We start from the raw sequence: 27,011 nt of genomic DNA on the forward strand, positions 1-27,011 counted from the left end.
ATACGCAATTATTTTCACTAAGCACAAAAGAGTTCCAGCAACAAATACATTTTTACTTAATTTTGTTTAACTGAGGTGGGAGAAAAAAGTATCTACCATAGCCGCTCGTGTAAGATAGGTTCATTCCGACCCACGCGCAGGGTGTTTTGCGGAAACTCGGTAAACCTCGTTTCCGCAAAACACCCTACGCTCGGGTCGGAATGAACCTATCTTACACTCTCGGCCATGGAAGATACTTATATTCTCCCACCTCAGATAAGTAGATCCATTAATTTAACCATGCTAGAAATTCTTATCTTGCCCACGGGCGAAGATAAAATGCCCGTATGGAACTCCTTTTAGTGGTCACCACATTGTAATTGCATCCCTTGTTGTAGACTGTCGTCTGTAGCGCATCATGGAAACCTTGTCTGGTGGCAATATTTAGAACGCGAGTTAATTATTTCTCGCTTCAAATGTCACCATAAAACAGTTTTCACGCACCTTTCAAGAAATAATGCTTCACTCTTCTTAGAACAATTTTAAGACCGATCAGACCATTTACATACTCTGAATCACTGCGCAAATATCCATGACAACCACGAATTATTGCATATCCGTACGCAATTATTTTCACTAAGCACAAAAGAGTTCCAGCAAAAAATACATTTTTACTGAATTTTGTTTAACTGAGGTGGGAGAAAAAGCATCTACCATAGCCGCTCGTGTAAGATAGGTTCATCTCGACCCTCGCGTAGGGTGTTTCGCGGAAACTCGGTAAACCTCGTTTCCGCGAAACACCCTACGCTCGGGTCGGAATGAACCTATCTTACACTCTCGGCCATGGAAGATACTTATAATTATTGTCGTTTCAAATCAGACGCGAAACTTTTTTCATTTTAAGTACATTATCTGTATGCGTATATTATGCATATCGGAACTCCTCGGCCATTTTCCATCGAAAACAACATCGTGTGTATGCCGGTGCATCATTACAAGCAGTTCATATAAGTATTGATAATTATTGGTTAGTGATCACCATGCCGGACAGGTGGGTTTTCTCCGGGTACTCCGGTTTCCCCCACAACACAAGACCACACTCTCGCGCAACATCGTGCCAACGAGGGACTGACTTAGTATAAGCTATCACAGCTTTCTTCAAAATCGTTGTAAAATATATAACGTTTAAACTAATAATAATATAGATTAATTGTATTGTTTGCACGTGTATTGTATATTACTTAGCTAGAATCGATTCATAGTAATCAAAAGGTTTATTGCAAAAATAATTAAGATTCATAAGAGTTTGTCCTAACGCTAAGGTTAATTGAAATTTCTACGCGATCTACTCGCTACGTAGTTTGATGTTAAAAAAATCTGACATTGAAAACTGTCCATAAACATCCGAGGTAGTTTTCGATGGAAAATGGTCGAGGTGTTCCGATTAATATAATGCAGCATCGAGGCTGGAACAAATACATACAGATATACCATAAACCTGTAAAGACGCTTTGTGTCTTCTGGTTTCTGACAAGTATAGTTTTGTGCTCAGATCAAGTTATGACACATAATTACTAAACGTGCATTGTTGCAGTGTATGGAATTCATCAGTGCCAATGTTTTTTGTTGATTTTTAAACAAAAAGCACACGTTTACACGACGACTTTCAGTTTCCGTTGGTTCGACGAGTTGTCGTATTATTGGGCCATGTTTCAGTCCCACCCGCATTTGCCAAAGGTGCCACTCTGTTGAATGCCGCAAAGCGTTGGAATAGACTACCCACGAATGCCTTCCATTCCTGCTTGAAAAGCGACCCACTCACAAAATAGAGGAAAAAGTTGAATGCGTAGTTAGAGTAGAGAAGATTTTCAAAAAACGCGTCAAGAAGATGACGCCTAGCCAGTGCATGGGGTGTTGATTCGTCGAGTTGCAGCCAAAGTATTTGGAAAATCGTAAAAGGGATAGTGGTAATGACGAAAACGGTGCTAATGATGAAAAGCATTTTGCTCATTGGTTTAATGTTCTTGTTGCCACCATGGACGTTGGTTGTCTGTGGTAGTGGATTGACCCTCTGGAGCTGCTGTTTTTGTTTGATAACGTTTCTTATAATTCCTATGTTACCGGCTATTATTAATACCATTGGGATTATATTGAGAACTACTAGCACGATAACTGGCCAGATATCGCCGTAGAAATCGCCAAAATGTTCGTTCCACTCACAAGCAAGCACACTCTGTACCTCGTAGCCGACGAAATAGTGCAGAGGAAAGAGAAAGCATATCACAAATAAAACACTCGAACATATAACAGCGTTCTTGACAGTCAATTTGGTTCTTGCAAGGAGGATGTTTTTGGTCATCAGCATTCTTTCTACCGACATAACAGCAAGCAGCCAGACTGAATAGCTACCGGACACGTGATTTATCCAAGGTATAGTCTGACAAAACACTCTAGGATACATGTTACTCAGATCAATGTCATGGACGTTCTCCAAGGTTCGTGGTAGCACAGTCGTCCAGAGAAAAACTAGATCGGATATCGCAAGGGCAAATAAGTAGACACTGGTTGTATGTTTTCGCATTCTTGGTCGCACTAAGATGATTAGGTTAAGAAGGTTGCCACATGTTCCAACTGCCAAAAAGAAGATCGGAATGGTCCTCCAAATCCAATAAGCGGCATAACATTCACCAAACTCAAAAAAGTCACAATCAGACATCTTAAAGTAGTTTTTAAACAATACCATATACTATATGTTTTAAATACTGAACATTATCTTTGCATGTACCGATACCAACGAGTTGATTGTAAAAAAATGTAGAACGATATAATTACATGTACAACTAAGTAGTAAGTATGTTTCAGTCTTCCGTGGATTTCCGATATGGAAATCTCTCCTCTCCGCAAGAAAATAATCTTTAGGCCGTGTGCAATGTGATTTATATACGAAGGATCAGCAGTAAGAGTCACAGAGTCAAATCATCGCACGGCTTTGATCGTCTTCGGATAGGATGATTTATCATTATCGAAGTCGAGGCTCTGGTGCCTCCCATATCATATGAGTGACACATTGCAACCGAACAAATATGACGCGCACATCTTGGCCTCTCTTTCTTTTCTACACTCGGCGGTGTATCGATTAAGTGTATTAAACATCGTTGTACCCCCCCCCCCCCCCCCACACACACACGCACAACACTTGTTTCCGTTTGGGGGGGGGGGTCTGAATTAATATGTTTGGCTTTCATACCTTGTTCATTAATGAGGGTGATTTTCCTCCTTTTGGAAAAAGGAATTTCTAAATTCCCATTTTAATAGAACGGCGTTCGGCTAGTATGGTCGGTCAATCATATGAAATGCAGCAACAAGGTGCGGGCAGCAACCTCCTCTTCACAAAGGGCAGCATTAATAGAAGGACTTAATACGATATGTTTCTGATAGTACTAGTATTCATGGTAAAATCAATCAGAATGAAGGCATGGAATTTAGATTTGTTTTCCAACTTTGTTTTTAATGGGGTCATTGTAAATTATTCCTCACATATTCTGAAGATAGTAGCTTTCTAAGGTTAAATCACAATGACCATGTATGTATTTTTATTTATTTCTTTATTTACAAATCACATGGAGGTCATAAGGTGACAAGAGATGTCGTACCAATACAGACTCGCACCAAGTGCTACGAAGTCGAACCATATACGGAGAAGCTGTTCCACATATGGATTATATAGGTGATAGCCTAGGTATGCTTTGATCTCTGCCGTTCCGTATTTTCATTTCTTTGCATGTTCATAGCTTCGTAGTTTCGCGCCGAAAATACGAAATGACAGAAATACGCCATTGTAACGGTTATGTACAATATTTTAATTGGCATGTTTTAATCTTAAAAAGTGATTTTTTACTTGTATACCAGTATAGATGATATAATTGGAATTATACAATATTATCAATATCACGATAGTTCCACTTTGATACTTAATAAAGATCTTGGGCTCATGAGACTTAATTTGATAGCAGTAAATATCAGAAAATGAACCTAGTCGCCAGCACCGGAATTTGATATGGATATCGGTTCGTTTTAAATAGGCATACAGGGGACCGGCTTGTAACATTTCAGAAAGCGCCTGACAGACACTGATGAGAAATTTGGCACTTTTTAGAAAATGAAAATGTTGGCGTTATTTTAATTGAATTTTACGAAATTATTGGTATATTTAAGTTTCTTTAAGGACGATTTTTAAGATGGCATCATTTGTTGCAGAAGTTCTGACGTCAACAGGTATTTAAAGTAGACGCACTATAATATTGTCGTTTCGCACCCAATGTGTATCGTACCAAATTACCAATAATTTTGGTATCACTATCATGATAATCAAAATCCGTGTGCAGTACTCATTGTATTCACTACTTTACCATAAGATTTTCTTTATTGGCATTGTTTAACTTGGTATTTTTTTTATTGGTACACATCATTTTACTTCTCTCCACACAAGGGCATGGGACATTTTTGACAACCCCCCTTTGACCCTCTTTTACTATATTGATAACTTGCTGCCAAGCTCCCGAAATGTAAGCCAAAGCCCCATACTCAAATATATAATGTAATTTATTTGTTTATCTTTCTCAGGTCAATTGGAGACCCAAGAGGCATCATCAAAACTTCAGCAGCTTTCGAAAAGAATTGATAACCTTAAACTTCAGGTTTGTTAGTCTTAAAGCTGCACTTTCATAGATTGACAGTTTTGACTTTTTCTTTTAATTTTTGTCTCAGAATCAGGTGATTTTGGCACAATGCCTACAATTCAGTCATATATTTTACTCAAAATAGAACAGTTCTCAAATGCTTGGAAAACTGCCGAAAAAAAAAGATGTTTATAGTGTAGCAAATTTGGGCCGAGCGATACGTTGTTAAACTGTTGTCTGCACTTAATGCTTAACTTTTAATATGGGGTATGAAATTAGTGTAGAGAGTGAATTTCTCAATAAAAACAACAGTTAATGATACAACATGAATGTAAATTAAAATAAGATGATTGAATAATAATAATCATGATGCGAACAGCGATTTATAATAATAATGTTGTTTTCTGAAAATATGAAAATATAAGGCGAAACCCCTACGGAAAAAGACTTAACGTTGAAAATGGACTATTCCAACCGGTTAGGACCTTCCAATCTGGTCACGTGATATCGTGAGTATAAATACAGCAAACCAGCGGATTTTATTCATTCTTGTGCTGGCTTCTGCGAGAGCAACAACTTGCTAAGACAAGGTGTACTATATTTATTGTCTCTAATAGGGGTTAAACACTATTTGTCCTAGCGGCAAATATACATGTTAATTCCCTAGGGGTTTATACCGAACTATCTATATTAATATAGATATAAGTATGGTATAAACTGTGAACCAGAGAGTATTAAATAGAAAAGCGCCTCCTTAACAATAGAAGTAATGAAAGTAAACTCAAAAGTCCTTACCATACATTGACATAATACTATTAAGTACAGTTTTTAAGTGAAAAGCTAGGGATATAGGAAAAGTTAGATAATTTAATATGTGCGTCTATCAAAACTGTAAATATTCCAATCTTTGTTGATTTATCATTGATTGAACGATAATTATTTTCACGATCCAATCATTTTAAATAATCATTAGTGCAAATTATTTTGGCAAAGTAGCCAAAGAGGAAAATCTTATATATAACCATTTGAAAGTAAGCCCCGGCACGTTACAATAGATAAATAAATTCAAATTCCATCTCAACGAAATAATGATAATAAACCTTTTTTTGTTTGAGGAATCAGAATTTTGACACAAATAGAGAAAATATTCATATCATTTTCTTGACAATTGACAACTGGTCACCTGAGACCTTAAAGAATCACCCTTTATTCAGCAGCAAGACAGAAGCCATACAATTTAAAAAGTATATATAAAAAAACTGCAATTGGTGCAAGGTGTTCAATTCGGAACCTTCATTATTCTGTCATTGTCCATTCAATGGGAGTTGACAGACTGAAAACATGTATACATTTTATAATATTCTCATATTGATAACATTATATCCTAATAATACTTCATAGTACACAGAGCAATTGTTAAATGTTTAGATGATGTATTATGTGTGATTGATACTGTTTTATAATAACTATTGAGTTGTTTGTCAATTGATTATTTTATGTTAAAACTTATACCAACCAAAATCATGCCGTATTTTCTTTGAATGTAATATTGTCCTATTAGTTTTAACTTATTTATTTATTTTTACATCAATTGTGAAACAAGCTATTGCAACTTATGATAATCTCTCGTTGGCACAATGAAGCAAGTGCACTAACCACTGCGCTAATATGAAAACCTATTTTCATGTTACATGTAACATTATTATTGTTACTTATATACCAGAAATGGGCATAGGGCCATGATTGGTTAAATTTTTTTTTTAAACTTCCAGGTATATGATGTAACCACCAGCAAATACAGCAAGTTCCAGGCAGAGTTGGTCACCACAGAACAGCTGGTCAGTGATGTGGAGGGAATCAAAACCGAGATGGCCACTGTCAGTGATAGGATTGAAAACCAGGTACTGTGTAATTGTAGAATTACTCTGATATGATCACTTCCAAGATGGCCACTGTCAGCGATAGGATTGAAAACCAGGTACTGTGTAATTGTAGAAAATACTTTGATATGATCAAAACCCAGATGGCCACTATCAGCGATAGGATTGAAAACCAGGTACTGTGTAATTGTAGAATATACTCTGATATCATCAAAACCCAGATGGCCACTATCAGTGATAGTATTGAAAACCAGGTACTGTGTAATTGTAGAATATACTCTGATATCATCACTACCGAAATGGCCACTGTCAGCGATCAGATTGAAAACCAGGTACTGTGTAATTGTAGAATATACTCTGATATGATCAAAACTGCGATGGCCACTATCAGCGATAGTATTGAAAACCAGGTACTGTGTAATTGTAGAATATACTCTGATATGATCAAAACCGCGATGGCCACTATCAGCGATAGTATTGAAAACCAGGTACTGTGTAATTGTAGAATATACTCTGATATCATCACTACCGAGATGGCCACTGTCAGCGATCGGATTGAAAACCAGGTACTGTGTAATTGTAGAATATACTCTGATATCAAAACCGCGATGGGCACTATCAGCGATAGTATTGAAAACCAGGTACTGTGTAATTGTAGAATATACTCTGATATCATCACTACCGAGATGGCCACTGTCAGCGATCGGATTGAAAACCAGGTACTGTGTAATTGTAGAATATACTCTGATATCAAAACCGCGATGGGCACTATCAGCGATAGTATTGAAAACCAGGTACTTTGTAATTGTAGAATATACTCTGATATGATCAAAACCGCGATGGCCACTGTCAGCGATAGTATTGAAAACCCGGTACTGTGTAATTGTAGAATATACTCTGATATCATCACTAACCAGATGGCCACTGTCAGCGATCGGATTGAAAACCAGGTACTGTGTAATTGTAGAATATACTCTGATATGATCAAAACCGCGATGGCCACTATCAGCGATAGTATTGAAAACCCGGTACTGTGTAATTGTAGAATATACTCTGATATCATCACTAACCAGATGGCCACTGTCAGCGATCGGATTGAAAACCAGGTACTGTGTAATTGTAGAATATACTCTGATATGATCAAAACCGCGATGGCCACTATCAGCGATAGTATTGAAAACCAGGTACTGTGTAATTGTAGAATATACTCTGATATCATCACTACCGAGATGGCCACTATCAGCGATAGTATTGAAAACCAGGTACTGTGTAATTGTAGAATATACTCTGATATCATCACTACCGAGATGGCCACTGTCAGCGATAGTATTGAAAACCCGGTACTGTGTAATTGTAGAATATACTCTGATATCATCACTAACCAGATGGCCACTATCAGCGATAGTATTGAAAACCATGTACTGTGTAATTGTAGAATATACTCTGATATCATCACTACCGAGATGGCCACTATCAGCGATAGTATTGAAAACCAGGTACTGTGTAATTGTAGAATATACTCTGATATCATCACTAACCAGATGGCCACTATCAGCGATAGTACTGAAAACCATGTACTGTGTAATTGTAGAATATACTCTGATATCATCACTACCGAGATGGCCACTATCAGCGATAGTATTGAAAACCAGGTACTGTGTAATTGTAGAATATACTCTGATATCATCACTACCGAGATGGCCACTGTCAGCGATAGTATTGAAAACCAGGTACTGTGTAATTGTAGAATATACTCTGATATCATCACTACCGAGATGGCCACTATCAGCGATAGTATTGAAAACCAGGTACTGTGTAATTGTAGAATATACTCTGATATCATCACTACCGAGATGGCCACTGTCAGCGATAGTATTGAAAACCAGGTACTGTGTAATTGTAGAATATACTCTGATATCATCACTACCGAGATGGGCACTATCAGCGATAGTATTGAAAACCAGGTACTGTGTAATTGTAGAATATACTCTGATATCATCACTACCCAGATGGCCACTGTCAGCGATCGGATTGAAAACCAGGTACTGTGTAATTGTAGAATATACTCTGATATGATCAAAACCGCGATGGCCACTATCAGCGATAGTATTGAAAACCCGGTACTGTGTAATTGTAGAATATACTCTGATATCATCACTAACCAGATGGCCACTGTCAGCGATCGGATTGAAAACCAGGTACTGTGTAATTGTAGAATATACTCTGATATGATCAAAACCGCGATGGCCACTATCAGCGATAGTATTGAAAACCAGGTACTGTGTAATTGTAGAATATACTCTGATATCATCACTACCGAGATGGCCACTATCAGCGATAGTATTGAAAACCAGGTACTGTGTAATTGTAGAATATACTCTGATATCATCACTACCGAGATGGCCACTGTCAGCGATAGTATTGAAAACCCGGTACTGTGTAATTGTAGAATATACTCTGATATCATCACTAACCAGATGGCCACTATCAGCGATAGTATTGAAAACCATGTACTGTGTAATTGTAGAATATACTCTGATATCATCACTACCGAGATGGCCACTATCAGCGATAGTATTGAAAACCAGGTACTGTGTAATTGTAGAATATACTCTGATATCATCACTAACCAGATGGCCACTATCAGCGATAGTACTGAAAACCATGTACTGTGTAATTGTAGAATATACTCTGATATCATCACTACCGAGATGGCCACTATCAGCGATAGTATTGAAAACCAGGTACTGTGTAATTGTAGAATATACTCTGATATCATCACTACCGAGATGGCCACTGTCAGCGATAGTATTGAAAACCAGGTACTGTGTAATTGTAGAATATACTCTGATATCATCACTACCGAGATGGCCACTATCAGCGATAGTATTGAAAACCAGGTACTGTGTAATTGTAGAATATACTCTGATATCATCACTACCGAGATGGCCACTGTCAGCGATAGTATTGAAAACCAGGTACTGTGTAATTGTAGAATATACTCTGATATCATCACTACCGAGATGGCCACTGTCAGCGATCGGATTGAAAACCAGGTACTGTATAATTTGGGAATATACTCTGATATGATCAAAACCGCGATGGCCACTATCAGCGATAGTATTGAAAACCAGGTACTGTGTAATTGTAGAATATACTCTGATATCATCACTACCGCGATGGGCACTATCAGCGATAGTATTGAAAACCAGGTACTGTGTAATTGTAGAATATACTCTGATATCATCACTACCCAGATAGCCACTATCAGTGATCCGATTGAAAACCAGGTACTGTGTAATTGTAGAATATACTCTGATATCATCACTACCGAAATGGCCACTGTCAGCGATCGGATTGAAAACCAGGTACTGTGTAATTGTAGAATATACTCTGATATCATCACTAACCAGATGGCCACTGTCAGCGATCGGATTGAAAACCAGGTACTGTGTAATTGTAGAATATACTCTGATATGATCAAAACCGCGATGGCCACTATCAGCCATAGTATTGAAAACCAGGTACTGTGTAATTGTAGAATATACTCTGATATCATCACTACCGAGATGGCCACTATCAGCGATAGTATTGAAAACCAGGTACTGTGTAATTGTAGAATATACTCTGATATCATCACTACCGAGATGGCCACTGTCAGCGATAGGATTGAAAACCAGGTACTGTGTAATTGTAGAATATACTCTGATATCATCACTACCGAGATGGCCACTGTCAGCGATAGGATTGAAAACCAGGTACTGTGTAATTGTAGAATATACTCTGATATCATCACTACCGAGATGGCCACTGTCAGCGATAGGATTGAAAACCAGTTACTGTGTAATTGTAGAATATACTCTGATATGATCAAAACCGCGATGGCCACTGTCAGCGATAGTATTGAAAACCAGGTACTGTGTAATTGTAGAATATACTCTGATATCATCACTACCGAGATGGCCACTATCAGCGATAGTATTGAAAACCACGTACTGTGTAATTGTAGAATATACTCCGATATCATCACTACAGAGATGGCCACTGTCAGCGATTGGATTGAAAACCAGGTACTGTGTAATTGTAGAATATACTCTGATATCATCACTACCGAGATGGCCACTGTCAGCGCTAGTATTGAAAACCCGGTACTGTGTAATTGTAGCATATACTCTGATATCATCACTACCGAGATGGCCACTGTCAGCGATCGGATTGAAAACCAGGTACTGTGTAATTTGGGAATATGCTCATGAAAACATTCAGAACAATAGTGGAGGATCCTTGGTCTAGTGGTTACATGGTTGACTGTCACTCCAGGGATCACAGTTCGATTCCCCGTCACACCAATAAACAAACACTAATTGTCTTCCGGGACTGATGTTAAATAGGGGCTCTGTGTGACAGTGCTATACACTGGTGCACATTAAAGAACCAGGTTAGCTCTAACCAGGGTTCGATTCTGTCTGTGAACTATGCCCCAAAATACATAAAATGACTGACAATATCATAGGAGCAATCGCCAAATAGGCAAGGCCCTAGCGAGTCAAAAGTATAAATAAGCTTACACACCACTAACATCTTAAGTATATTTTGGATACTAAATTTGATGGATTGAATGGATGAATAAAACAGCATAATATTGCATGCACAATCAAATTCATGTACTGTTACGTACATCTACATGTATATATAAGATACAATAGGGTTATTAATACTGTGTTTTAATGCTGGAATCTGGAGGATGTATTCAATACAAGTGGCTTTTAGCAGAAACTCACCAAAAAACAAGAGTGAAATAAAACCTTCCAGATCAAAACACATTAATAACATTTTTATTATATGCATTACTGCTTAAAATCATCTAGATGACATTTTATAAAATTATAAATAACATTTTAATGACACAGTATTTTGTTTATTGACAGCATTTTAAGATCAAGAAATATTATTAGTTTGACATATGTATTCAAATATTGTCTACCAATTTATAAATCAAGAGTTTTTCAAGAAGAAAGTCATGTTCCCAAGAATAATATTTGAAAGGATCAAAGCTAATAAGAATCAAATGAACCTATTTTCACCCACTGGTTTCATTATAAAAAGTGATATCTTTGTCACGTAACCGTCGTTACGTATCAACTTTAAAGTGTTACGTAACATAAAAGTTACGTATGAAACACTTTAAAGTAATTACCAAAAATCAATAATAGAATTCAAAATTTATTTGTATCAAAAAGTAAATACTCCATATTTGTATCAAAAAGCAAATACTCCATCATGGGATCAAATGTAGATACACTTAGATGCTGACAGTTCGTGATAGCCGCTGGCTATTAGACCAATTAGCGTGACAGTTCATGACTATAGAATACATCCCTTCGTCTGTAATAAGATATTAGATATGCATACCTGTCACAAACTGGACGAGATCAGCAGTATATATGAACGCATGTTACTCATGTTAGTGAGATTAGATTTTGGGCGTGGACTGGACATATGGCCCGTATGATACTTTATTATATACTGATTATTATACTTAGAAAGAACGGTGAACAATAAAGACTTAGAACACTTGAACAGTTGTTGGTTGGTTACTGAACGAACTATCACGAAAGTTAAGTGAACAGTAGCGTTACGTGACACGTAAAAGTTTGGCGCCTGCTGACCAAGGATTCGAACAGGGTTGACGTGGAACACAACGGCGAAGTACTAGACCACCTGAAACGAAAAAGGGGTGAGTGACAATTTCGGTTTATTGGATAACATAGAGAAATGGCAGAACCAGATATTAGTAGAATTTTTCAAAATTTAGGGGAACAATTACAAAATGTATCGGCTGTAGTAGGCACTCAGAGTATAGCACAAGTAGTACCATATTTTGACGGGGATACGAAACAATTCAAATATTGGATAAAAAATATTGAAAAATACGGCGTTCTTACGGGTCTAGATAGCGAAAGGTTAAAAATGGTAGCTTATCAGTCTAGCAAAAATGCAGTTAGTGATTTTATACAAAGATATCTAAAAAGTCACCCTGATGATGACTGGGATACACTGAAAGGGGAATTAAAATCAAGATTTTCGGAAGTACAAGATCCACAACATGCTTTCTGTCTATTAAGGGCAATAAAACAGACACCAGGGGAAAATGTTCAAATATATGCAGAACGACTTTTAACGATGGCGGAAGAAGCTTTTGTAGGTCATAACGGCGACCTAATAGTTATTGAAAGGCAACTAATAGGGTTCTTTATTGATGGTTTGGCACATGATTTCCTAAAAATGAAAGTAATGCGAGAAAATCCAGATACTCTTCAAGCCGCGGTGCGTAGTGCAACAAATGAACAAAATCTTAGAACTAGATTTAATCTTCGAATAGGTAATGCGCCGAGTCAAAATAGCAGGCATGATATTAGCATCAATGATAGGCATGAACCTATGGAAATTGATCATTTAAGACCAAATAAATACTGCATATACTGTAAACGGCCCGGTCATAACATAAAAGATTGTAAATCAAGAAAACGCGAAATAAATGCCATAGGTCAAGAATTTCAAGTTCAAAATAACCAAATTAGTGATAGGCCAAATAACGATTGGAAATCAAAGATTGAATGTTGGAATTGTGGGAAAATGGGTCATTTTCAAAGGGAATGTCGAAATGGCAGGAGACCATATTACGCCTCACGTAATCAAAAAAACTAGGAGTCTCTTATCATAAAGAAGTCGGTGATAGGAGAAAACATATGTCAACATTCACTATAGCAATTTGTGGGAATCCAAATTCATGTCTGATAAAAATAGGAAACATTTCTTTTAGAAGTTTAGTAGACACAGGTGCTGAAGTTAGTTTAATTAGTCGAAAGGCCCTTAGGTTATTACAAAACAAACCTAAACTCTCAAATAAACGCGCCCATTTACAATCAGTTAACGGCAATTCGCTACAAGTTGATGGCTCAGTACAATTAAAATTTAAAATCGGCCGAGTTCACAAAGTGCACGAATTTTATGTTGTCCCAAACATAAATAGAAATATCATTTTAGGCAGGGATTTTTTATCAAAAAATGGGGTAAGACTCTATTTTGATTTAGAATGTATGCGCATAGATGACAGTTATGTACCTTTGGAAGAAGATTTACATATTGCATCAATTGTGAGACTTCAAAAATGTACTGTCTTGAAACCACAAACAAAGTACTTATTAAATGGTAAGGTAAAATCAAATCCCAATATAGATACAAAAAAATGTTATGAGATTAAAAACATAAACAATTCATTTTTAGATTCTGAACCAGGCCTTGTAATTGTTAATTCCGTGGTTAAATTTCAAAGCAAACGTACATTTCCAATTGCAATTATAAATAACACTCATAAAACAATTAAGTTAAGGAAAGGCAGTGCTATAGGCAAAATTGAAAAATTAGAGGCTCAAGAAATTGCTTCTGTTCAAAATACTTCGGTTAAAGGTAATCCAATGACTGATGATGAAATTTTGACAGACTTACGAGTACCCAAAGATCATGCTGAAACGATCTTACCAATTATAATGCAAAATCGAAAACGTTTCGCTAAAAACGACTCCGATCTTACTCAAACTGACACCGTTACCATGACAATCGAGACAGGAGATCACCCCCCAATTAAATTACGACCATACCGCACACCTTTGAATAATAGGAAAATCATTGACAATGCAATTGACGAAATGCTTGAGGCAAATGTAATTAGGAAGTCACATAGTCCTTGGAGTTTTCCCATTGTAATAGTAGATAAAAAAGATGGCACTAAACGATTTTGCGTAGATTTCAGACAATTAAACAAAATTACAAAACCCACATCTTATCCTTTACCTCTCATAGATGACATATTGGCTATTTTAGGTAAAAGTTCATGGTTTAGTTCGCTTGATCTTAAATCAGGGTATTTCCAAATGAAACTTGCAGAACAAGATAAAGAAAAGACTGCTTTTACGACCGGATTCCGAGGTCTTTATGAGTTTAATTCTTGTCCTTTCGGACTCTGTGGAACTCCTGGACGATTCCAAGAATTACTTAACCAAGTATTAGAAGGCTGTGAAAGTTTTGCCATTGCATATTTAGACGATATCTTAATATTTTCAAAAACAAAGGAAGAACATTTGGTACATCTCCAAAAAGTATTCAAACAACTTGAAAAACATAAACTCAAATTAAAACTGAAAAAATGTCAATTCATGCAAGAAGAAACACAGTACTTAGGTTTTGTTATTGATAAATTAGGAATCAGACCAGACCCTAAGAAAGTAGAAGCAATTAGACAAATTCCAACTCCTAAATGTGTAAGAGATGTTAGGTCAGTCTTGGGAGCTGCCGGCTTTTACCGCCGATTTTGTCCAAAGTATTCCGAAATGGTTGAGCCATTGATTAACTTAACTAGGAAAACAGTCAAATTCTTTTGGTCACCAGACTGTGAACGAAGTTTTCAACTACTTAAAGACAATCTGACGAAAATTCCCTACTTATCTTATCCGGACATAAACAAGCCTTACATTTTATATACAGACGCTTCAGATAAAAATATCGGAGCATGCCTCACACAAAAATGTGAAGAAAATGAGATTGGGGATTATGCTAATGAAAAACCAATTTATCTGCTTTCACATAAATTGTCCGATACACAAACGCGGTGGAGTACCGTGGAAAAGGAAGCATTTGCCATACATTACGCATTACAAAAATTAGACCATTATTTGCACAATGCTGAGTTTGTTATTAGGACCGATCATAAACCCTTAAAATATCTTTTAGAGTCTCCCATGCAAAACAAGAAAATTCAACTTTGGGCGTTAGGCATAGCTGGTTATAATTGTAAAATCGAATATATACCCGGAAAAACTAATATCATAGCAGATTTCTTGAGTCGCCCCCCATCGTCCGATACTATCCAAATTGACCCACCCACGGATTACGAACCGGATATAAGTGATAACACCTTTCAAATTTCCGAAAATTATGTTCCAGAGAATATTAAGCAAGTCAACGCCATCAATTCCCATTATCTAAATAAAAAACAGGTTGTTGATAAAGAATATGAGGAACAAGATTCTTTCGTAGAACCAGTGAAACAATTTGAAAGTATGTCAATGGCTAATGAACAAGATCTTGATGCCAATATTTTACAATTAAAGATGAAACTGCGACATGGTCAGCCTAGCAAAACGGAGCAGAATAAATATATTGAAATAGACCGCATTCTGTATTACTTATCAAACGCCGATGAGGAGCCAAATTTGAGATTAGTAATTCCCAGCCATTTAACACCTTTAGTCATTACGCAATATCATGATAATAACGGGCACCCGGGTAGCCAAAGGTTATTTTCAACCATTAAACAAAAATACTTTTGGCCTGGACTGTTTAAAGAATTACACGCATATGTTGAAAAATGCGTTACCTGTCAAAGTCGGAATTTAACCAAAATAAAAGCACCCATGCAAGACCGTCTCAACATGGCACCATACCCATTCTCAGTAGTGTCTGTAGATGTCCAGGGACCATTACCCATGACCAGTTCGAGGAATTGTTTTATTATTTGCTTCTTAGATATGTATTCCGGCTTTGTAGAGGCTTTTCCAGCACCTGACAAAAGTTCAGATACCTTAATACACTTACTGGTAGAAGAAATCTGTTGTAGATACTCAACTCCCCTTCGTTTAATCTCCGACAATGGTAGCGAAGTAACTAGCGGTGCTTTCCAGGCCGTTCTGAAAGAATTAAACATAGATCATGTAAAAACTTCCACCTACCACCCTCAGGCGAACGGTCAAAATGAAAGATCTCATGCAACTATCAATAACATTTTATCAAAACTAGTAGAGGGTAATGTCCGACAATGGGATGTACATCTTAACATGACCTTGGCCGCAATGCGATTTTCAACATCAGAGAGTTCTAAACATTCACCCTATTTCCTTCTTTTTAATCGAGACCCGGTTCTTCCAATCGATAATCTACTTAAGCCCAGAATGAAATACCATGGCGAACAGTACTATCAAATTATGCTTAATGCGCAACATAAAGCATTTGTAGAAGTCCGCAGACAGCTTAAAAAATCTAAACGAAAACGAGCAGAGTATGCAAATAGGAATGCCAAAGACATACGCTTTAATTTAAATGACCCTGTCTATTATAAGAACTTTCAAAGACATAATAAATTGGATGCTAAATGGAAACCGTATTATCGGATAATCGAACAGAAATCACCACTAACCTACCTAATAAAAAACCAACTTGATAACTCTATTGTTAAAGTGCACGCTGAACAAATACGACATGCAAAAATTGACGAATGGCCAATTCCCAAAACAACTAATAAACGACCTATACGAAGAGCAAACTATGTTGTCCCACCAAGTGATTTATCAAGTTCTGATTCAAATGATTCTGAGCCCATTGATTCAGAACCCCATCAAGTTAATTTACCTCCTATAACAAAAAGAGTTAAGCAAGAACTTGGCACCGATTCTGATAGTGAAAATGAAATACCCCTCGCAGAACTCCAAAAGATTCTACGAAATAAATCTAAAGTCACAGAGATGCCAACAGAGGTGACAAATGATACTCTAAGCAGTTCTGATTCTGAATCTCTTATGAGCGGCATCAATCTATATAACCCACCCGCAGATACAAATCATATTGATTCTGATAATCTGATAACCCCTGAGTCTAGCGACGATGAAGCAATGAATATTGAGGCTGTTTCAGCTCCCCCACTTAACGTCAAAAAACATAAGAAGGATTCGAGGCATAAAAAGAACGCGATAAAAACAATGTTAAAATGTTTGTCCGTTATGCTGTAATCACAATACCTTTCTTATGAATACGATGTGCTAAACATCAGCCACCTACACCTTGCGACTACGAGTTGCTTTAAGAATGTTGACATATGTAGAAGACTTCACACTATATAAGTGCATTGTGTGAAAATACAGTAATCGTGTGAAAATACTGTAATTGTGCGAAAATACCGTAATTGTGTGAAAATACTGTAATTGTTTGTAAATACTGTAAATACCTACACAACGATTATTAATGATTGATTGTTATCAATTATATTAATCATCTATTTTCAAAAACAAGGATGAATTACCTTAATTACCTTGTACTCTGGTACGCGATTGGCATGAGTGAACTTAAAGATATTTCGATTACTAAATCACACTGGCTATTAGCACTTGTATTTGACACTAAGGTGTTTGCAAACTTTCTTGATCAAGTTGATCAGAGATTAATAAATTCTACGCGAATGATTACTAATAAAAAACGAACTCAATTTTCCATCCTAACTGAATTTGAATTACAATCTTGTGTACAAAGCATTAGTCCATTCTGCGAAGTTCGCTTGGCGCTTTATCAAATGAGTTTATCCCAGTTCTGTATTACAGCCTTATTTATGAAACAAGACAATAAAGTCAAAAGTCAATGCTCTACCATAACAAGACCAAATAAACGCCTACCAGCCGCGGAATATCTATATGATGGTATTTGGATGATCGCTTCCAAAACGGACTTAACATTTGTAATCATATGCCAAAACTCCATTCAAACTCATAGCAAAAAGACAGTAGAAGCTCCTTTAAGTTTGCTATCGTTGCAAATGAACTGCAAAGCGTATAATGAACATTTTACACTGGGATCATGGTTTACAAATAGTTCAAGACTACTATTAAATAATTATGAACATTATCAAGTACTTCCCAATTTCACATCACTTCAAATCTGGGAACCTCTCCATAAGATTCTTACTAACGTCTCAAAAATTGAAATGCCTGATGAATTGAAACAGATACACGAACTTCCCTTAAGAGCTTTAATGAATAAATTAATTTACTTACCCAATTCTGTCCTTGACGTATCCTCTGGGTGGCCACTATGGAAAATAATTACAATCATAGCAGCTGGTGTTCTGCTTGTCAGTGTGACCGTTCTCATTCTTTGTAAATATCATTCTGCCTTCCTCAAATGTATTCCTAACCGATCGCGTCCCAAACCACACCCACAATACAGTCAGGTGGTCTACAAGGCCAGTGAGGAATCTACTCTCGCCCAATCAGAGGCGGGGCCTGAAAAACCGGGTATCTGCAACCAATCAACGTCGTCTGCGAACCCGATGTCCGAAGCCATCCAACGACTTTATCCTTGCTTGGATCGGATGGATTTAAACCCTGAGGGCCACAATTAAAATTGTTGACAGCCACCGGGACTTCTGATATGTCACTAAAAAGATCGTCAGCCGACGATACCACAATAGTGATGGACATCATTAATGGACTTGTACATAAGAATCGTTTATCTATTTATGGACTTATTCACTGAAGTACATGAGAAAATTCACCGTGTAGCAGCCCAACGCCAACTCCATGTCTGCATCTGTTGCTGCGAGGCCACGGTTTCTCGCAGGTCGGTGAGAGCCCTCACCAGGAGGTCGGCCGTGTTCCAAAGCGTTTGGACACGTGCCACAGCGCATCTAGAGCTGCCGCCTCAAGGACCAGCCGCGTCACCCCTCCTCCCGATGTTGCCACTTACATGGACGTGCTCCAGCTGCTCGAGTGACCGCCCACGGTCACCAACCACGAACAATAACCTAGACGTCAATAGTGTCGACTAGAGACATCTTCAGTGACTTTTCAGAAGTGTTTAAATATTATTATTTTAGTTTAGTGTATTGTGTTTGTTTCTGTTGATTATTTTTTTTTTTCTTATTTGGTTTCGGGTATAATTTATGTGCATGTATTCTTGTTTTCTTCATATTTCATATAAAAACCAAAACAAAACCGTACCTTCATATTCACCATCTCCTTTTAAATTTTTGTTACCAATCATCTACTTTATCATTAATCGATTATAGTTGACAGAGTTTTTCTCAAGTTTAAATACCGCAGAGTATTTCTCTCAGATTCAAAGTCTACATTAACACCATTCCTGTTGACACCTCATCATTAGCAAGTGTCATCATCCTCGCGAGCAATTCACTTTGACACCAATTAACCCTGCGGGTTTAAGTAATGATAGTTTCTCCGATCTTTACCGAAATAATTATCACCTCTTTATGACACTTCCTAAAAATAAGATTAGGGCGGAAACGCGTTGCTTGCGCCGCTTGAAATTGATAAAAATTATTGGAAAAAAATTATTGGGATAAAAGGTATAACGCAAGGATTATTGGTGGCAAAACGAAACATTAATTTTTTTTCTCTGGTTTCAGATATCGAAACGAAATTAAATTAAAATATATATTAAGTAAGATGAAATAATTCCCATGATGAAATATTTCTTTTAAGAAAAATCGGACGAATGTCACGTAACCGTCGTTACGTATCAACTTTAAAGTGTTACGTAACATAAAAGTTACGTATGAAACACTTTAAAGTAATTACCAAAAATCAATAATAGAATTCAAAATTTATTTGTATCAAAAAGTAAATACTCCATATTTGTATCAAAAAGCAAATACTCCATCATGGGATCAAATGTAGATACACTTAGATGCTGACAGTTCGTGATAGCCGCTGGCTATTAGACCAATTAGCGTGACAGTTCATGACTATAGAATACATCCCTTCGTCTGTAATAAGATATTAGATATGCATACCTGTCACAAACTGGACGAGATCAGCAGTATATATGAACGCATGTTACTCATGTTAGTGAGATTAGATTTTGGGCGTGGACTGGACATATGGCCCGTATGATACTTTATTATATACTGATTATTATACTTAGAAAGAACGGTGAACAATAAAGACTTAGAACACTTGAACAGTTGTTGGTTGGTTACTGAACGAACTATCACGAAAGTTAAGTGAACAGTAGCGTTACGTGACATCTTAGCTTAATTATAAATATCTATGACCTTTTTTCATCATACCATGTGGGAGCTTTGCATTGAGAATGTAAATGGGGTATAATGATATATAATGATATAGAAATATAAGATGTCTGATGGGGTCTTTATTTGCTGGTTTCAGATCAAGAGCCAACTACACAAGTCGACAGTGGATTTCGAGAATTTGACAGGAAAGCTGGAGGAGGTGAACACCTTGATGGTTGTGCTGGAGAAACTTGTGAATCTTCAGGTGAAAACCAATCATTGTCGGTCTATGGTTGTAAATCCTTTTCTTTTTATATACAGTTGAAACCCGTTGGCTTTATATCACTTGATTTGATTTCCTCGTCTGGCTCAAACTGGATGTATTAGGCCTAAAAAAAAATTGTTTGGTTAGGGTTACATCCTTTTAAAAAATAGGTAGGGTAGGTAGGCTTTTTTTTTTTTTTTATTAGGCTTTATATTAGAATGTCATTTTCATCATTGGATAATGGTGTTAAAGTTATCTTCTGTAAATGCATTTAAGGTTTTCAACTACAAAGTGAAAAACAATTAAAAAAAAATATTTTTTTTTTTTTTTAGTTTTTCATTTTTTTTTCCAATTGACTATAAAAATGGTAGGGTCGGCGCCTATTTCGTAGGTAGGGTCGGGTAACCCGAACCAAATGTATTTTTTTTTTAAGCCTAAGCATTCCTGCTTGGCTCGATATTTTAGAGGCTCCAGGTATTTTGGACGCTCCCTAGGATATTAAGCCAACAGGTTTCAACTGTTAATATATGGTAGTTTTAAAATCTATGGTCTGCTCCTAAACCGTGCCTTATTTCAAATACATGGCCAATTTATCCCAAACCGTGCTAAATTCCTAAAACATCCCAACAGCGGTTCCAACCGCCAAATATGTAACGTTTGTATGTATTTATACAAATATTTGACACTCTTAAGCATAAAATTATATAAAGGCAGGAGGATGCACATGCTGATCTCCATGAGAGCAGAAGGGTTCTACCAAAATAGGACATGTTGCAGGACCCTTCCATAACTCTTAAGCTAAAACCTTATCTGTTTTGAAATTATTGCCTTTTTTAAGGACGGGCTTGAAGCTATGGAGGAAGCTGTGCAACATCACGACTACTCAAAGGCAGCGGACAATCTCCATATGGTGAAAGCTTTGCTGGGCCAGAAAGTGTTTAGGCACGAAGATGAGCTTAGTATATTGACCGCCATTCAGCAAGAAGCAGCCATACAAACAGAAAGGGTTATTAGCGAGATGTTTGAAAAATGGAAGACTCTGATTCAATGGAAAATCCCCAGCGAGAAAAACAGGGAGGAGAAGGAGGTTAGAGTCGTTGAACTAAAGATAAATTCCAAAGGCGATAATGTTGATTTGTTGGAAAAAGTTGTTTTTGGAATGGAGAAAGTGAATGTTTTGGAAGAAAAGATGAAGAAGTTTGGGGAGTGGCTGTTTACGCATATGATTAAGTCAATTGTCACGGAAAATCGATGTGAAGTGTCGACGTCAGAAAATGCGGCAGGATTTGTGCTGACCTTGGAAATAAGGCCCGTTGAAGATACAGGAGTTCCAGTTTTACCCCAGCAGGTTTTTGCCTTGATGGATAAAATTCTGCGGTTCTTGAATCAGAACGTTCTCCATGTCGTTATCGGCAGTGCTGCTTCTGAAAATGAAAATCCAACAACGCTAATGTCGATATTAGGAGGTCATTTAGCAAACAAAACTTTAGACTTGATCGTCAAGGAGTGCCTTATCAAAGCAATACCAGGCAGTAACAAAAATATTGAAGAATTGGACAAAGTTATAATCATTACAAATGAGGTGCAAAAGAAATTGATAGAAATGAATTTCATTGAAAGCGATAATGCCATACTACCTGATTTTGTTCAAAATGTGAACACCCTCTTCGCAAACAAGAAATGTCAAGAACTGCTAGAGATGGCAAGAAAATTGATGACGACTGAAGTTCACAACACCGTGCGCGTGAGTCACGAGAAGCCACTTGGTGTGTTGCCTCCCTTGGTTGATGGTGCTGGCGGGAAAAAAGCGCGAAAAGAAGAGCTTGCTGCGGAATCACCGCTTAGTGTGAACACTTTCCGACTGCCAGCTTGCCATATCAGGTACCTTGTGTTTTTCACAGTAAAGTAAAAGTACCCTAGTAAGTTAGTTGATAAATGTTTGCATAAAGTCATAGCTTTTGTGTAAGTATGCGCAGATATATAGCAAGTCCAATAACTCTATTTAAATCTTTTTATTAACTGAGAAAATTAAAAAAATGGGACATCTACTTGAGATGTTTTTTGTAATGTTTAAATTCATGGATAATAAAATTCAGGATTATTCCTGAAATCACAATAGGGAACTTTCAATTTCAGACTATTGTCCGGTTGTAGTTTGTTGTGGTTTGTTTTATGCTGGACTATATCACTATAAATAGTAAGAAGTACCTTGAAATGGATATAAATGGCTTTTTAAACAAGTTGAAGAGGGGTCTTAGCCCCTTAACCCTGCTTTGGACATGAAAACCTCATACACATTAAATTTTGTCAGAATTTTCAAGATTTGGTTTATGTTCTTATATAATCGCCGCATTATATATCAAGACTGAGCTGGATTTTTTTATCCCTTTTCTCCTATGAAAAGTAAAAACATTTTACCTTCACGTGTACATTTTGCAAAAATTTGTAACATCTGTTGTTCCTTTTTTAAGCACCTCGATCCAAGAGTTGATGACGATGGCATACGAGACCCTGCAAGAAGCCAGCTCGAGCTCTAAACAATGTGCTGTTCAGCTGTTCTGTGCCGTGCGCAGCATGTTTGAGATGTTCTGCAGCGTGTTTCCCATCTATCACAAGCGCAGCCTCGACACGCTGCCACAGTTTACAGGTAATGTTTGTGTTATGATATAGCATTGTACTGTTCAGCTGTTCTGTGCTGTTTACAGCACGTTAGAGTCTTTCTACAGCAGGTTTCCCCATCGACCACAAGGTTAAAGAATAGGTTAGCTGAGTGATGTTTCAATGATCGATTATAATGGAAAATTGATTGCTTAGGCCTGAAATCGGTGACAATCAATTGTATTTGGTCAAAACTGATCATCAAATCAACCTGTGAGTTGTTTTTCTTCTTTCCTTTTGTTTTATGCATTTGGTTTGTTTTTGCCAATTTGCTCCTTTGTGTTCATTTATTAATTCGAAAGTGTTGAGTAGTTATTGGTAACAATATGGCCAAAAAGAGCAACACATACACATAACAAAAGCATAGTTAATGGCATAGTTAAGGATAATGAGTGACCAATTTTTTATTATAATTGATCGTTGGAACATCACAACATATTACTTAATTTCAAATACATTTAATTATTCTTTCTTGGATCATGTCACATGTGAGTTTGGTTGGTGGTCGCCAACATCAAGCCTACAAATATGACTTAGTCGATATAACTTTCTTCACAATCGTTGTAAAATAATTAACGTTTAAACCAATTATCCTTTCTACGGCAGCCCTACACTACAACAACTGCATGTACATCGCCCACCACCTGATGACGTTGGGTCATCAATTTAGCAAACGCCTCCCAGAAACCATCAACTCAACGTTTGTGGATCTTGTGCCCCAGATTCGCAGGCTCGGCTCAGAAAGTTTCATACAACAGCTGGTGAAACAGAAAGCTCAGATGTCGGAGTATCTCTCCTCAGCTAATGGTAATATGAAAGTATTTAGTAAAATTACAGATTACCTATTCAGTTGATGATATCGGGCTTTATTACTTGTATATCAACAGCCCTATTGTAGTTCAAGTTAATATGTTTATTCTTTTTTTCGAAAAAAGTTGGAAGTGCTGCAATAACCTTTATGAAGTTCGCCTCAGTGTCTGAGATAAAGGCATTGAAAACCTCTTTAAGGTGTTAATATGATTTTAACTGACTAAACAAGATGAAATAAATGAGGTAATGTGATAGTCTAGGTATTGTCACCAGTGTTGTCGTGCAAAATCTTTTACTTGCCAATAACAAAAAAAAAAATTGTTCAGTATATTATCATGAAAATAAGTACACATGTTGCCAAATTCATTATGTACATGATTAGTACACATGTTGCCAAAGACATTATGTACATGATTAGTACACATGTTGCCAAAGACATTATGTACATGATTAGTACACATGTTGCCAAATTCATTATGTACATGATTAGTACACATGTTGCCAAAGACATTATGTACATGATTAGTACACATGTTGCCAAAGACATTATGTACATGATTAGTACACATGTTGCCAAATTCATTATGTACATGATTAGTACACATGTTGCCAAATTCATTATGTACATGATTAGTACACATGTTGCCAAAGACATTATGTACATGATTAGTACACATGTTGCCAGAGATAATACATGATAGCAAGGCCCATAATCGGTCTTTAATAATTCTGGAGTTATGCCCCTTATCAACTGAAAAATAAAAGCAGATCAGCATTCATTATTGTCATCTACTTGCCATGCTGTAGATATACACTTGTTACCAAGTTCTTAACACACCTGAAGTCATTTGTATTGAATTGGTTAATTCTTTGGTTTGGTCAAGATTAATCATAGTGTTTATTGATTGGTCTATATTTATCCAAATAATAACTGTTAGCCAATCAGATCATTTAAAGGTGAAAACTTGCCAAACGTTAACCTGTGGACAACTTATATATGTTTTTAAACAATTGGATTCTGTAGAAAACTTCAAATCAGTGATACTTAAGTGTAAATAGTAATAATAATTATTGTTAACCCCTTTTTTCCATGCTTATTTCTGGCCAGGTTTTCTGAACGTGTCTGAGCAAGCTACCTTCCTGGCCTCCGAGAAGGCCATTAAGCAGGTCTTACATCAGCTGACTCACCTACAGAACGTCTGGATGGAAGTACTGCCCCCCTCCAACTACAGAAAGGCTATCGGTGAGATATTTATTTCATTTGCTTGTGCAACAGTAAAAGCAAATATGTCAATGAAATATGTACTGTCATAACCTATCATAGTTATTGACAGCATTTTAATGAAAAAACTTACTTATTGCTATAACTTGATAATTATGTGAAACTTACAACAGTGATCTGCCAAATTATTTTTTATATACATTTATATATGCACTTAACACATATATCATGTTCGGGCTATGCCAGTAAAACATAACCTACGGGGGGAAGGCAATTATTTAAATAGCATATGGGCGGGTGTCTTTTTTCGCTAATTTGGACCCTGAAAGGGTAAATTTGCTTCAGTAGGATGGTGGTATATTTTAAAAGTGCATCCTCCCATGGGTTATATGTTTAAATGGAATAGACCTTAGAAAGGAAATGATACGTTGTTGTTTTTTGTCTTATAAAATATGGGTAACTTTACTTTAGAGGTTAAAAGACCTCATTGTTTAATTCTTATGTTCCAGATATCTGTGTATTTGTTACATTAGACAACAAAACTTGGTTTACTCTTCTATGATTTCATAAATGATGTTTCCACAGGAGGTCTGCTAAATGGTGTAGTCATGGAGCTAGTTGACAGCGTTGTTGAGCTGGAGGACATTTCTGCCGACGATGCTGTCCAGTTGTCGCGCCTGATTAATAGCATTGTGGAGCGTGCACCAGAGTTGTTTAAGGTAGGTCTTGGTCTTCACCATTACGGTATTTGTGTAAATCTTTTGCCCATAGTATTTTGTAGCTTAATTGTGTAGGGCTATGTTTGTTTATTTTTAGCCTTGGAAGACATGTAATGCATCATGGCATTAACCATGGTAACCAAGAAAACCAAAATGACTGCCATTTTTTTTTAGCTCCAGACAAGACTATTTGACTTATTATAACTGGTAAATACAAATTGATATTGTCTTTAGTGTAGTAAGGAATATAGGAATATAAAGATAAAAAGCTTTCTGTTAAACTGACCATGAAGGTCAATGGTTATTTCACGGTCCAAATACAAAGATTACTGAAGAATTAAGATTTCATGTGTTTCATTGGTTATGTTCAGTTTGGGTACAAAAGTACTATAAAAATCTTTTAAAAGAAAGCACTTGGAAACTACTTCATGGAATTCAATGAAACTTTGAACATTGGTATCTTGCAAAATGAGGCCATGCACCATGCAAGAAATATTACACTGGGGCACTTTGCTGCAAAATCGTCTCCTCTTGCCTGTTGGTTCCCGAGTGCCTTGTTTCTAGAGGTTACTGTGAGGTCATGTGCCTTGCAAGAAGAATTACACTAGGGCACTTTGCTGCAAAATCGTCTCCTCTTGCCTGTTGGTTCCCGAGTGCCTTGTTTCTAGGGGTTACCGTGAGGTCATGCACCTTGCACGAAATATTACACTAGGGCACTTTGCTGCAAAATCGTCTCCTCTTGCCTGTTGGTTCCCGAGTGCCTTGTTTCTAGGGGTTACTGTGAGGTCATGCACCTTGCAAGAAGAATTACACTAGAGCACTTTGCTGCAAAATCGTCTCCTCTTGCCTGTTGGTTCCCGAGTGCCTTGTTTCTAGGGGTTACCGTGAGGTCATGCACCTTGCAAGAAATATTACACTAGGGCACTTTGCTGCAAAATCGTCTCCTC

General features: G+C 37.0%; 1 protein-coding gene across 1 annotated transcript in view; it reads left to right on the forward strand.

Moving 5' to 3' along the window:
* Positions 1-4,109: 4,109 nt before the first annotated feature.
* LOC128231809 (centromere/kinetochore protein zw10 homolog) overlaps positions 4,110-27,011 on the forward strand; it is a 29,362-nt gene continuing 6,460 nt past the window's right edge. The window contains exons 1-9 of the mRNA XM_052945009.1: positions 4,110-4,254; positions 4,603-4,676; positions 6,431-6,559; positions 20,548-20,655; positions 21,494-22,536; positions 23,127-23,302; positions 23,920-24,120; positions 25,232-25,366; positions 25,931-26,064. Of these exons, the coding sequence (XP_052800969.1) occupies positions 4,218-4,254; positions 4,603-4,676; positions 6,431-6,559; positions 20,548-20,655; positions 21,494-22,536; positions 23,127-23,302; positions 23,920-24,120; positions 25,232-25,366; positions 25,931-26,064 (2,037 nt within the window). The 5' untranslated portion in view covers positions 4,110-4,217. The remainder of the gene's footprint in view (positions 4,255-4,602; positions 4,677-6,430; positions 6,560-20,547; positions 20,656-21,493; positions 22,537-23,126; positions 23,303-23,919; positions 24,121-25,231; positions 25,367-25,930; positions 26,065-27,011) is intronic.

This window comes from Mya arenaria, chromosome 4 (genome assembly GCF_026914265.1).
Source record: "Mya arenaria isolate MELC-2E11 chromosome 4, ASM2691426v1".
Classification (NCBI taxonomy): domain Eukaryota; kingdom Metazoa; phylum Mollusca; class Bivalvia; order Myida; family Myidae; genus Mya; species Mya arenaria.